The sequence below is a fragment of the Corvus brachyrhynchos genome, unplaced genomic scaffold (genome assembly GCF_000691975.1).
Source record: "Corvus brachyrhynchos isolate BGI_N302 unplaced genomic scaffold, ASM69197v1 scaffold93, whole genome shotgun sequence".
NCBI lineage: Eukaryota > Metazoa > Chordata > Aves > Passeriformes > Corvidae > Corvus > Corvus brachyrhynchos.
Window position 1 is genome coordinate 47,538 of NW_008237273.1, and position 13,083 is coordinate 60,620.

A 13,083-nucleotide genomic window follows, 5' to 3' on the forward strand; every position below is an offset into this window, starting at 1 on the left:
TTGATCATTTCAGTTGCTGAAACATTCCTAACAAAATGCTTTTTACATTACAATTATTTTGTCTTTACTGTTAGAAAACCTATTAATTTATATGCAATAAAAACTTCTCAATCTTGCACCCTCTATGGGTCAAAACTTGACAGAATTGTCTTCCAGTTTTTAGAAATATTCAATTCATTAAAAAAAAGAATTAAAGTCATCACAAAGATGTCAAAATGTAATTTTTAAAGGAACTAACAAATACTGTAGTAAAAAGGTATTTGTAGTAGGCAAGATGAAATCATAGTGGATATTATTGCTGTGTAACACTAAAACACATTGAGAAAAGCAAGAGATTTATCACTGTTTGCTTGAAGGCTCAGGCTTTGGAGAAAGTAATATGGAACTGAAATTGACCAATTTACGTGACACAACATGCTGAGTAAATAATTAGGCTTTAATGATGGAAAATACCAATAACATTTTTCAAATGGTTGTATTCCCCTAACTGCAAACTGTCTGTTATTTTGAGATTATTACCCTTATAATAAGGACAAGTATAAATTATAGCTTGCAAAGTTTAATTTGTTCCATGCTCAGATATGTAATAGAAAAGTAACAATATTTATTAGTGTTTGAAACACATAGGTAAGTATAATTTTAACTTTACATGTGCATCACATGGGATCTTCAATATTAATGAGGTAGTTTAAATTTTTGTTATATTTTTAATATCAAATTAATTATGGTAGCTTATAGCTAAATACTTTTAAAAAAACTACTACAAGTCTGTGTCAGGTTGTTTCTCAGTCAGAGAAACAGTAATAATTTGTTACTTTCCAGACATGTTTTCTTACACTAATGTGTTGTGCAACTGTATTTACAATGTTTTGTATACATGTTTTTAAACAAGATGCAAAGGAGAAAATACAGGTATTTTTTAAAGTATTATTATTTTTCAAAAAGTCTATAAAGTCTTTGAGCTGCACACATGCTGAGGTAATGCACATATAAGGACTGTGCACTGAGTGATTCTTGGCCTCAGAAAAGCTGTGTGGCACTATAACTTGTCTAATGAAGTCTGTGAAGTCATTGTTGCTGTTGGGATCGCAGTACACTCGCACTTGATCACCATAAAATGCAATTTCAGTTATATCTGGGTTTGTTTTACTATGACAGTTTGGAATTTCACCTGCAATGTTGTATGTGTGCCAGGATGCAGGCATGTGGTGCCTGTAAAACAAGGAACAGTGGTTTTGTGCAGCTTTTGAAATTTCTTTTTAAAGAAGGAAAGAAATGCAACGTACCTTAGGGAGTAGTGTAAGTTTTGAAAAGTAATCTACATCCTGCTCCACAGTGCTAAAAATATAGAAAGAAAAAAAAGAAGCCGATTTGAAGAATAGTTTCATTTAGTTTAGTTTGACATTCCATATATCTATTTTCAATGTACAAGAATCAAAAAGGACCAAGATACTGAAAATGTGAGGTTTATAATGCAAAGAGCAACTCAACTTTAACTACTCTATAGTGGCACTATTCATGCTGCTATAATAAAACTTAAGAACGTTTAGTGATTTTTTTTTCTCTACAATTATTCAAAATTACATTACCCTTACTGAAAACTGAATGGCTTTTAGTGAATTAATTAAACTGTAGCTGGTTTGCCATCTGGGTGCTGCTTGTTTAGCTGCTTTCTCACAGAAAGATTTTTCACTGAATAAAGAATATTTTTTTTGTTAAAAGACAGCTGCCAGACAATAATTTTTAGAATAGAAATGATACATGGACTATTAATTGTTATCAGGTTAAGTTTTGGGTTATGAAGAGGAAACTACTTGGACATTTCTTTCCAATTTTCAAATTTCTTTTCATTCATCCCCACACACCCCATATCCCCCTCATTCCACGTTGCAAAATGCACAGGCTCTTGAAATATAAAATCTGTTTATAAATGTACGAGAAAATAATTATATTTTACAGCAAGATCACCCATGACATTATGTTGGAGTCCAGGGTATAGGCTAGATGTAGAAAAGAAAAAAATAGGGAAGGGGGGAATTAACTAAATCTGATTTTTATGGCTCAAGTGGTTTCATTAAATTAGAGTGCTGTGTGCTACTGTTCATTAATGAACTTGTGCCATATGCTTTAACTGTTCTGGTCAATAGCTGATAAAGAAAGGCTTGTGTTTAAAAAAAAATGGATAAAAATATCTTTGTGATGGGCTTTTATCAAAGGACTTACTTTGAATTCAGTAACTACTACTGAGGCAATATGGCTCGCAATTTGCGACCCAAAGGTAGTCATACATTATTGGAATACAGCCTACTGCGCTTCACATTACACAGATGTGAAGGCCTGATTATAGCTGCTTCATAATTAACAGTGATCCGATTTGTTTTGTGGCATAAATGGTGCATGTGTAGAACATTAGCCATGGCACTCTCATTCAAATTCAACTCAAGGGCTCAGCGGCAGGCGGGTCATGAGCTTCAGGGAGTAGAAGCACAAGCTCCTCCATATGTTCTTGCTGCATCTTACTATGGCTATGAGTGCAAGATAAGTTCCCCAAAGAACCTAATCGTGTTCTGTAATTACAGCGCGGCTTTCTGCTGGCTAGAAATGAGGGAGAAGCTAAAACACTCCCTCATCAGATAATTTGTAAATTACTTTACATGGCGGATGCCGAACTCAGTTGGTTTTCAACTGCTGAAATTATAAATAATTGTAACAGATGTGGCAATATGGCTGGCCTCCAATAAATGAGGCCCTTGATAATTTGGCCGACCCTTTGACAGGCCAATTTAATAAAATGTGAACAAAATCTTCTTGCTAATAATTTATCATCCCTTTTCCCAATAGAATAAATTTAATTACCCTAGCAGTTAACAAGGTCACACCCAGATGCCAAACTCGGCTACAGTTTTGATAATGCAATCAGGAATTGAGAGGTGATGACAGCGTTGTTGTTTTTTTCATTACCTGGCTTCACATAAACACAGGTGGCGTAGCTTTCTTGTCAGTTTTTAATAATTACAGGCTATTATGGAATGCATAGTTAGCAGATTGAAAACCACACTTTAGTGAATTTGTTTGAGTATGATTGAGGTTCTAATGTACAGAGATGATAATGCATAACAAGCACAGTCCCTAGTTTACACCATTAGTGCACAGGTTTGATTTTTACTTGTGATAATAGTGTAATAGTTCAGTAGACAGCAAAGTTACTTTTTTGGAGCAGCCTCACCATCATACAAAGGTTTATATTTTTATCTTTCTAGTGCTGAGACTCAGTAAAAACTCAGAAAAATGTGCTTTTTTAAACTTACCTGGTAACTTCCAATATGGAGATATATCTATATCTCTCTATCTATCTGTCTATCTATCTATATCTTAAAATAGTTTAAAATCTTTGAAGAAAGACTGTCTTCATTTGGTGTATTTGGTCTAGTTAAATCACCTGGTAATCAGTTAATAAGCTTTTTAAAAACTAAGATGCCAGAGGAAATGCTGTAAGAGTTCTTAAGAAAAAATAAGAAGAAAAAGCCATAATACTTACTAGAAACTTCTAAACCAGAGTTGTAAAGCTTTGTTCCAATAGTATAAAGATATTTTAATCAATGTTTACTTGGGCTTCTATGGTGTTGCAGTCTGTTTTTAATGTCTACTAATTATAATGTATTAAAGAAAATAATACTGATGTTTTAAACTTTTGCTTGCTGTGCTGAGATCAGTTTTATGGAAAAATACCCAGTTTTATTGTGTACTTGCTGCTAAAAAGTTGCCAGTTCAACAAATGCATGAGGAAATGAGTGGCTAGTTTGACAAAAAGGCTTAATGAAATCCAGCCTTGTCTTTATGCTTTCAGTGATTATTCTTCTAAATGCATTTTCAGACTACAAAATGGTTTTCTTATCTTGTAATTGCATATTTTTCCTGATAATTTGGGGCATTAATTGTATACCAGGAGGTCTAGTCTTCCTGATGAATAAAATAAATCATTCATACCGGGTTTGGGAAATCTTTCTGGTGTAGTGGCCACATGGCCTTCAGAAAGGAATTGCACCCTTTTTTCACCTCCCTGTTCTTCTGATCTTAGATGATCAGAGTGTTCTTTTTATATGATATAAATCACGTGAATTTTGGAGGATGACAAATATAAGTGTTTTTTGAGGGTGGATGGATGGTGTAAACTCTTTGTCTGACTTGTAGCACATTTTGGCAGCTCAAGGGGACATATGAGATCAAGGTCCAGTCTGAGTAAGTTGCTTTTCAAGACTTGTTGCCCATCTTAGATGTATTTGCAGTGAATAGTCATGAGGCTGTAATAGGATGCCCAAGCTGCAGAAAGGAATTTGCAAAGGATGCTGTAGTGAGCACTGCCTGTGACTTCGCTGGGCAGCTTTTTAACTGAATAACAGAATAAGAGGAAACTCCTTCTCAACAGTTCATTCATCATGGCTTTGCTTGGCATATGGCACTGGATTCCAGGAGTTTTGACTGAAGGAAACTTTGAGGTATGGGTCATAGTCTAGTTGGGTGCCACAGGTCAAAATTACTATTTTCCTAATTCAGGTATTCTGGTAATCCTATATACCTGTTCCCTGGTCTGAGCTGTATGTCTAAACTTTGCTCTGTTGCTGAGCCTTTAGTTTTTACTGAAGCCACAGTGTGCCTCCTGACCAGTTTGCAACAGAGTTGAGCTTGCATCTAACTCACAGAAAGACTGTTGAGGCTCTTCTTGTTCTCTCCTAGCCCATAGTGTTGGTACGGTGCAGTTGGTGTTAGCACAGCTTTCTGCTAAGAAAGCTGAGCACATGCACCCATAAGGAACAGAAGAACCTGTTAAGCTGTGTAATTAGTCCTGAAGCTCTTAGATATCCATTCCTTTGGTACCTGCTCTCATTTGCCAGTTCAGAAAACTCATGCAGAATAGAAATATGATGGAGCATAGCTGTATTTTTTTCCATGTTGTTTGTACTGCTTTTGATAGGTGACAACAGTGGTATTGGATTCCCTTCTCTAAGTACAGTGGATGGTTCCCTATATACTACATGTTTGTGGCAAAGGTGGTGCTTATGCTTCAGCTTGATTAATGCATCCAGAAAACCATCAGCTGAGTCTCACTGTGAAAAGACATGTAAGAGTAGTGAGATATCTACTTGATAGAAATACATATTTTCTTGATTATATTTGTTGTTTATAACATAAACTAAAATTCTGACATTTATTTGGAATATATATTTTGCCTGTAAGGGAAGTTTCAGTATCACAATAGACACGTGATCTTTCGTAAAATAACGTGATGTAAACTGATTTTGCTGTGTGAAAGAGGAAACCATTACTCTGTTAATCTAGACCTTGTAATACAGTTGGACTCTTAAGATGCTTGAACCTGAGAGAAAAGTTTTCATTTGCTGCACTCAGCATGTAGATGGATAGACTGTGAAGAGGGTCACCATTGTGTGTACACTGAAACGATTGTCTCATAGAAATTTTAGTTTTAGACATAGGATTCAGAATAGACTTTAGGAAGTGAACCTTTATAGAATTCCCTGGTGAGTTACTCTGTGAGTTACTGTTTCAGTTCATAAAACGAAAAATTTAAATGATCATTCTGAGGCAGAAGCTGTTGAAGAACCTCTTAGATTGCGATTTTCTGCCTCTCAGATTGCAGTTTTCCGGATTGTAGATTTTTGATCTTTACTATGAAACTGGACTCCATCCTTCATACAGGCCTTGAATGTTGAATGATTTATGTAGTTTTGAAACTCAGTATTCTGCTTTTTTTCCTGATAGTGTTAGGATTTTTAAATCAGAGTTCCATTATAGTCCAAATTATTTGCCTTTTTGGCCTTACTATTTGTAATACTTCCCATAGTTCTTAGGTTACAAATTAGAGTTTAGATGTAAAGTTAGAAAGTGAAAAGCCAAGGTCACATTTCTCTTTGAGGAACTGATGGAATTGCATTTCACAGAATCATAGAATGGCCTGTCTTGGAAGGAACCTAAAGATCATCTAGTTTCACCGTGGCCATGGGCAGGGATACCTCCCACTAGACTAGGTTGCTCAAGGCCTCCCATCCAACCTGGCCTTGAGCACTTCCAGGGGTGGGGCATCCACAGCTTCTCTGGGCAACCTGTTCCAATGTCTCACCACCCTCACAGTAAAGGATTTCATTGTAATATCTGGTACAAATCTCCCGTCTTTCAGTTTGAAGTCATTGTCCCTTGTCCTGTCACTACATGCCTTTGTAAAAATGTTGTTCTTTTTTCATGCGTAGAAACTCTGTCTTGTTCATGGAGTCATTTTTTTATACAGAAAAATTGGTTGTTCTCATAGTAACCAAATCTTTTTACTAAATAATTTGGGTTTAGTAATTCTTTTTGCTCTTAACCAAAGATACCTGGAGCACAAAAGTCTGGAAGTATAAAGTTAAATTGACATGGATATGAAACAAAAGACCAGAGAGAGAAATTTCACCCAGCTTTCTGTCTTGGGAAGGTCTACTTTAATGTATAAAAAAAAAAGTTTAACATTCTCTTGATATTTGAATAAACAAAGTCTTTAGGCTAGGAAAATTAAAAGAATATTTCTCAGTTATTCAAGGATATGTTAAGTTTAATGGAAAATTATACCCAACTCCTTTTAAACTGGAGTCCATTGATAAGCAAAACTTTCGTTTTTAAATTGATCTCATCAGGTTACATCTGGGTTCTTAGAATTTCTGAAAATGAAGAAATTTGACAGGTATGCTTAAAAAAATTGAGCAGGTTTTGAGGATATTTTAGACCCCAATTCTATAGGTAAGTATGTTTTGGTAACAGTTTATTGAATATTTTGTGGTAAAAGCATAAGCATTTTGGAGGTGTACGTTAAGATCTAAGACTGGATTTGTTGGATTTAGTTTTCCAAGAAATATGTCTGTATAGCCATTTGCACAGAGACTGTTGTAAGGGTTTTATTAGAAACTGCGCCTTTACGGTATTTTATTTGAAATAAGTATCACAGCATGGTGATTTCTAGGGATCTCTTTTGGAAGAAGAAAAGAGTAGGAAAATAACCTCAAAAGAAATTAAAAATAATACTGTTTATGTATTGGTCCTATTGAAGTCAATAGTAGAACTTGCACGGCATAGAGGAGCAAGGTTTTGATGTAGTCTGTGACTCTTACATGGAGTTATGTTTTAAGGCACTCGGCATTTCATTTTTTAAAGAAAAAAAAGTACAATAAGAAGTTAATCATTAGTGAAAATTCTGTAATTCTTATGGGTTAAAAGTCAGCAGCAGCGGTTGGACTTGAGGATATTGAAGGTCCTTTTCAACCTAAATGATTCTATGAGCACTTAACAGGTGTTACTCTTTAAAGTAACAGTAATGTGAATTTAAATTGTTGTAACAGATTGGAATTGTTGACTCTTTTTTGAATTACTAATATAATTGTAAAGCTCCACATGGAGCTCTTTTTTTACATGCAGCTGAGGAAGATGTGTGTGTCAAGTTCATAGGTTTTTCTGGTTTGGTCAAATTTAGAAATATATCCTCTGAGAGAAGGCACAACCACCCCTCCCCCCCCACCAGGTTTGGGAAAAAAATAAATTTTCCTTGAGGGAAAGTGAAGGAGATAAAAACTATTTATTTAACAAACACATGGGAAAAGGAAAATAATGCTAAATAATAAAAATCTCTCACTGTGGAGAAAAAACCTGGGAAAGTGTTAGAGTCCTCCTTTGGTCTCCTCGGAGCTGGGGCTTGGGCCAGGGCCAGGCCCTCTGCGCTCGGTGGAAAGTCCTCCCAATGTGTTCTGATATTGAAGCAGTCCAGTAGAAAAGGAGAAAATCCGAAATTCCAGGGAAGGAAAAAAAGTCCAACTCTCAATCTCTCTCTGGAGAAAAAGAAACTGAACAACTGGCCAGAAACTGACTGGAAAGCAGCAAGCCGGGTGCTTCCTCGCTCCCCTGCTGCAGCTGAAAAAAAAATCTCTGTCTCTGTGTGACCTTGAACAAGCTGCAAACTGCTTTGAAAAAGTTTTGCTCAAGTTTTCCTCCCCCCTCTCAGGCTCAGTTTAAAGGCATAGAAAGGCACAAAATTAATTCCTTGGCATAGGCAGCGATATGGGATACACATCATAAAGTCACCCCAAGACATAGGTGTATTTCTCATTTGTAAAAAGAAAGAATAAAGTTCAAGTAATAAAATCAGTTCCACATCTTAAGTGTAGCTACATATCCCTTATCTACTGACACTATTTCTGTCTTCTAGGTTTTGCTGGATTTTTTTCCTTCTTAAATAGTGCTCAGGTTTTGTTCAAACAAACATGTGGTCCAGCTTTCTTTAAAGCATTCTTTTGAATTCATGGCTTGTCTACTCTTCTTTTTCCTGGTTTTTTTTTTCCCTGTGTGTTAATTATCTAATGTTTATAAACAGGCCTTTTACTGATCATAGGTAGTAATGATGTCTGTTTGCAACTACATATGGCCTAAACTATGCAAATGAGGAACGGAATTTATAGTCAACAAAAGCATGGGCAACTTCTACTCTCTGACAAATTTCTTACACTTACTTTATGAGAAGAGCTGTGGTTTTTCTAAAACAAGTGCTCAATATCCTTAATTTGTATTTATTTGTTGAAATTGTGAGTTTATATTAGGCTTTATGAAAAGCATCATGTACTGCATAGAAATAAAATGGCTATACCCATTAGTCTGTTTCTAAAAAATAGTAAGCTTACTAAGGTGTTTGCTTGATCGATTTTAATCAACTTTCGACCACCTCATTTCTTGATTGGCATGAATTTGGAGATTTATTTACTTAACCTTTTTTTTACACTGCTTTTTCTGATTTTTGTCAGTATACCTGACTTGTTTTACATGGGGAATACCAGTATTTGAGATGGTAGTACCAAGGGATAATTATACCTAATTTTATCTTCTCTATTGAAATAAGTATTGGTCTTAAGAATATGCTCAAACAGTTGCAAGCAAGTGCTGTTGCCAGGACCTTGTTAATAAGGGGTAAAATAAAACTTGTAGTTAGTCTTAAGAGTGTGTCTTCTGGATGAAGTTTGTTGGTTGAAGACTTTACTGCTTGCCAGCTGCTTGTCATTGCTGTCAGAACACCACTGGCAATGGAGTTCCATGAGTTTCCTCTCATCAGTGTAGTACCAGGTCAGCTCAAGCCACTTCCATTGACTTTTTAAACTAACCAGCCCTTTTAGTTATGCAATCAATCAGGGAGGTGTTTTTCATCGTTCCTTCTCCAGCAGTGGCACTGAGGTGCTAACCTCTAGCTGCCTGGATGCAGTATTAAAATGTGGGAATTTTACCATCTTTGGCACAGCTGTTTGAAGATGGATGTGTGTCCCCAGCCTTAAGGCACTGTGGAGGAGGTTTGAGGTAGAGCATTTCACTTTGTGATTGCCATAAGGTGGCACAACAGGCATATTGCTGCTGCTTACGCTAAGCGTAGGAAGTTTTGCCCAGTACTTGTAATGGAGTAGAGTGTCATCACAGCCAGGTAATGAAAACTAAGCTGACAAGGAGTCAGTCATCAAGCCACGGTAACTTTACTACTCTTGGTCATGTGCACACAAGTCTGCTACTGGATATCAGGGATATAACTTAGAGTAGCTGCTGCCAGTGAAATGTGTCCTGTCTGAACAGGTTTGGTAACTAGGCCAAATTGATCGGTGTGCAGGAGCATTGTATTGTGCCAAGGAATTGCTGCACATGGATTGATAGCTAGGAAAGGTCCTGGAATTTAACAATTTAACAAAATAAAGTACCTAGCTTGAGTAACACTGTGACCTAAAATCTATTTTTTCTATAAGTCTCTTCAGTTTGACCACAACACTTGTGCTGAGTTTAAGGATGTAATGGGGACAAGTTGTAGATTTACGTCAAAAAAGTTCTTTTCTGAGGCAGTTCTTAACTAACAATAAGTTTATTTACAGAATGTATGTTTATTTACAGAATATGCAGTTAAAGGTTTTTTGTTAGACCAGTGATACTTACAACTTGAAGTTTCACCAGAAACAAGGCCAGACGGTGCAATACTTTGTCAAGAAAGCTTGATAGCATGTGACATACAAAATACCATCGAATAAGTAGAATAAGTTGCTGCAGAAGAAACATCTGTATAAAACAACCATTTTTAAGAACGCAAATTTGGATTTGGAAGATATGGTAGTGGTCTGAAAATGTTTACTTTATATTTTGAGATCTGGTTTTGATTATGGATTAATGAGTCATTTTTGAAAGCAGAATTATTTGCAGCTTTTACATGTTTCTGTAATATTGCTAATATGTTTCTCTGGGCAGTTTTATGTAAATGGTGTGTTATGGTTTTGATTTTTTGTTACCAATATGATATAACTGTGCTGCCATTTTCTAAATATTTCAACAGCCTTTTTTTAAGTGAACTAGAGTGCTGTATTACAGTGCAATCATATGAAATTGAACTTTTATAGAAAAAATTGAAAAAAGCAGGTCTTAACCTAGCAGAGCATAATTTGTACACTACAGCTACTCTGGAAAGCAACAATCTAAGGACTGGAAGAAAGCATGAGGTAGGGTAGTTTTATTGTCTGGTGTATTTGTGTCTAAGTCAGGCTGGTGAAGCCAAACGTTTTTGCTCAAGGGTCCAGATAATAATTTTAATATCTGTTGACGCTGCTTATAATTCTGGAAGGTTGTTTGAATAGTTCCTGTGTTATCTGCCAAAGACTTGTTAAAATAGCTGTTGGGAGTAGAAGATTTTTACCTTATTAAATACTGAATAAGGGATTCCTAATTAAATGAACTATTTGAAGGATAAATTCTTTGTAGGTTTGCTAATATGAATATTTATCAGATATTTTGTGGTGTTTATCAGAATGACCATCTTTCACTGTAAGGAAAATGAGAGAACTATAAATGGTTATTATGATTTTTTAAGTGAAAAAGATTTTTTTAAAAAAAAAATCTTGATTTTTAGAGGGGGATATAGTATTTTTTCGAGGAAGAATGACGATGTCCTTTGAGGTTTATACATTCAACTTTGTATAGTGCTGGATTGCCTCTTTCATTGTTTCTCACTGTTTAATTTAGGCATTAAATAACAGTAACAGCTATAAGCTATAGTAAAATGAATGACATCTGTAAATAATCCTGTGATTTAAATGGATCTATTAAATTAGCTGTAATCATGATGCTTTTCAGTGTGTTCAGACTCTTCCTCATCTGTTTTTATTGTGATTGTATAGAGTATGGGAATCTTGGAAGAGATCTCCTTAACAAGTTTGCAAAGGTGAACATGATTCTGAATGGTATAAGTAATGTACAAGGGTAGAACATCATGTCTGCTTCCTTAGAAACTTTCTAGTTTATCCACATATGGTATCTCATAATGTTTTCTTTGAAAAATATATGGCTTGTTCTTTCTTAATGTCCTGCACTGGGTGCTAGTTTTGGGAAAAAACATACTTTAGAACATTTGTTCAGGAGCATGTTGTGGCATTTCTGTGACAATGTGCTTAAGAAAAACCAAAATGCTACACAAGCAGTGCAGAGTGAAGAACAGAAGGTGAGAAACAGCCCGGCAAACACCAAGGTCAGGAAGGAGGAGAGGGAGGAGTTTTTTCACATGCTGGAACAGGTATTTCCCTGCAGCCTATGGAGAGGATCACTGTGGAGCAGATGTCAATATTACAGCTTGTGGAGGGACCCAGAGCAGATGGATATTCACTCGTGGAAGCCACATGGAGGGGAGTTGATGCTGGAACAGGTTCCTCTCTTACGTGAACTGTGGTCCATGAAAGACAAGCTGTGGAATAGGTTTATCCTGAAGGACTCCAGCCTGTGGAGAGGCCCAGTGCTGGAGCAGGGAAAAGTGTGAGGAGGAAAGAATGGCCCAATAGGAACTGTTATGGATTGATTGTAAACCTTCCACCTGCATGGCTCAGAAGGTGGTAAAAAAGTCAGGAGTGATGGAGGGAAGTTGTGCCTGGGAAGCTGGGAGCTCCTTCTGGGTAGGGAAGAAGGTGTTGATTAATTTTTTTTCCTTATTTCTTATTACTTAAATATATTTTAAGTGGCAGTAACTTAAATTGATTTTCTTCAAGTTGATTCAGCCCATGATGTTGAGTGGTAAACCCACAAGCTTTATCATCCTGTTTTCTCCCTCTGTCCTAGTGAGGAAGGAAAGTGAGAGCAGTTGAGTGGGTGTTTGACCCTTTGCCAAGGTTAGCACTCCACAGTGTTATCTTCTATTTCCTCAGGGGAAAGTAAATGAGTCTGCTGTGTTTGTCGTGAATTGTGTCAAAATAAAGCAATTACACCTCCTTGATTAAAACTGAATACAAATTTTTAAGCCTATTGTAGAAAATCTCTTCCTGTTTTGATATGTAGATCTGAATCATGTTCTTTCAATAGTCAAGGTTGTTTGATATGTCCACTTTTTCACAAGTGCACACAAGTTTCTATTAAAAATTTTGGGAACTCAACTGATGAGCTACAAATCCTTTGTATTTAGGCAACACAGTAAGTGAAATTTTGGAAATACTCTGGATTTTCTAAAATAGAAAGGTGGTACTGCTGCGGTAGTACTTTACGCTTTACCCTTTTTCCCTTTCAATGAAATATCTTCTCGTTAACTCATTGTTCAGCCTTTTATCACAAAATTATTTCTGACAGAAGTTATTAGCACTTGATTTGACAGAAAAAATATGTTGGATATTCAGTCTTTGTTTTAAAAAGATGATCCTTTTGACTTTACAAAGACTGTTGTGCTGCCCCTTCATTCCCCCTTATGTACATTCCCAGGATACAAAGAACAAATTAAGCATGGAATCACTTCTGATCGGAATTGCACTGCTTTGATGACTTACTGCTCTGAAAAGATTTTGAAGGTGTTGAAAGAAGGAATAGGTGGAGAGGTGTTAAAAAGAAGAGCCTGGTACAAATCAGAAACTTGGCGCTACTGTGATAAATCGGGAGGTATGGCCACATGACTAGATGCTTCCAGCTGTGTTTGTATATATGCAACAGCATATATGCCTCTATAGCCTTGTGTTGGTTTCTTTGTGAAATGTAGAAATCCGCCTTGCCTACAGTCATACAGAGTAA

The 13,083-nt window shown here is 36.1% G+C and overlaps 1 protein-coding gene across 1 annotated transcript in view; it reads left to right on the forward strand.

Moving 5' to 3' along the window:
• The window catches only part of CNTLN (centlein), a gene marked incomplete at its 5' end in the record, with an annotated part of 154,931 nt that overhangs the window by 37,324 nt on the left and 104,524 nt on the right, over positions 1 to 13,083 (forward strand). The window contains 2 exon segments of the mRNA XM_017730583.1: positions 4,427 to 4,496; positions 10,449 to 10,547. Coding sequence (XP_017586072.1) covers positions 4,427 to 4,496; positions 10,449 to 10,547 — 169 coding nt within the window.